This window comes from Chaetura pelagica, unplaced genomic scaffold (assembly GCF_000747805.2).
Source record: "Chaetura pelagica isolate M959 unplaced genomic scaffold, ChaPel_1.0 scaffold963, whole genome shotgun sequence".
Taxonomy (NCBI): domain Eukaryota; kingdom Metazoa; phylum Chordata; class Aves; order Apodiformes; family Apodidae; genus Chaetura; species Chaetura pelagica.
The window spans coordinates 428756-429292 of record NW_009952705.1 but is presented as its reverse complement, the minus strand read 5'-3'; the positions used below and the strand labels follow the sequence as shown (position 1 = coordinate 429292).

Below are 537 nucleotides of genomic sequence, written 5' to 3'. Positions count from 1 at the left end.
AGGTCCTAGCAGAGTTGATCGAGCCGTACGAGCTGCGGGCGGCGAAGCTGCGCGAGTTCCTGGAGGACGTGAAGCCCTCGCTGCGTTACGACATCGTGCCTCTGGTCGACCCCTACGGCCCCTCCATCACGGACCCCGACCTGCAGTGCTTGGTGGTCAGCGAGGAGACCCGCCGGGGAGGGGAGGCCGTGAACAAGAAGAGACTTGAAAATGTAATTCCTATCACTTGGTTGCTGGGAACGTGCCCCTCACGGGGTTGGAGCTGCCCCGTAGGGATGCTAGGGGCTGCCATGGCCTTGTTTGTGCTGCTTTGTTCAGGTCTTGACCTCTTCCTGAGCCCCCTCCCCTCTGCTGCACCCCCCGGTGACACCCCTTGGGTCTCTCTCCTGCAGGGGCTCCCCGAGCTGACTCTCTATGAGATCCTGTTGATGAAGGACCCTGACCACAGTCCAAGCGAGGAGGAGAAGATCAGCTCCTCCAGCCTGAGGCAGAGGCTGCTGGGGACGCTGCCGCGGGCCCCCCGGGGGGGGGGGCGCC

At 64.1% G+C, this 537-nt stretch overlaps 1 protein-coding gene across 1 annotated transcript in view; it reads left to right on the top strand.

Annotated features, from left to right (window-relative positions):
- Window positions 1-537, top strand: part of COASY (CoA synthase) — a 5396-nt gene that overhangs the window by 2905 nt on the left and 1954 nt on the right. Inside the window, exons 2-3 of the mRNA XM_009994189.1 lie at window positions 3-212; window positions 393-525. Coding sequence (XP_009992491.1) covers window positions 3-212; window positions 393-525 — 343 coding nt within the window. The remainder of the gene's footprint in view (window positions 1-2; window positions 213-392; window positions 526-537) is intronic.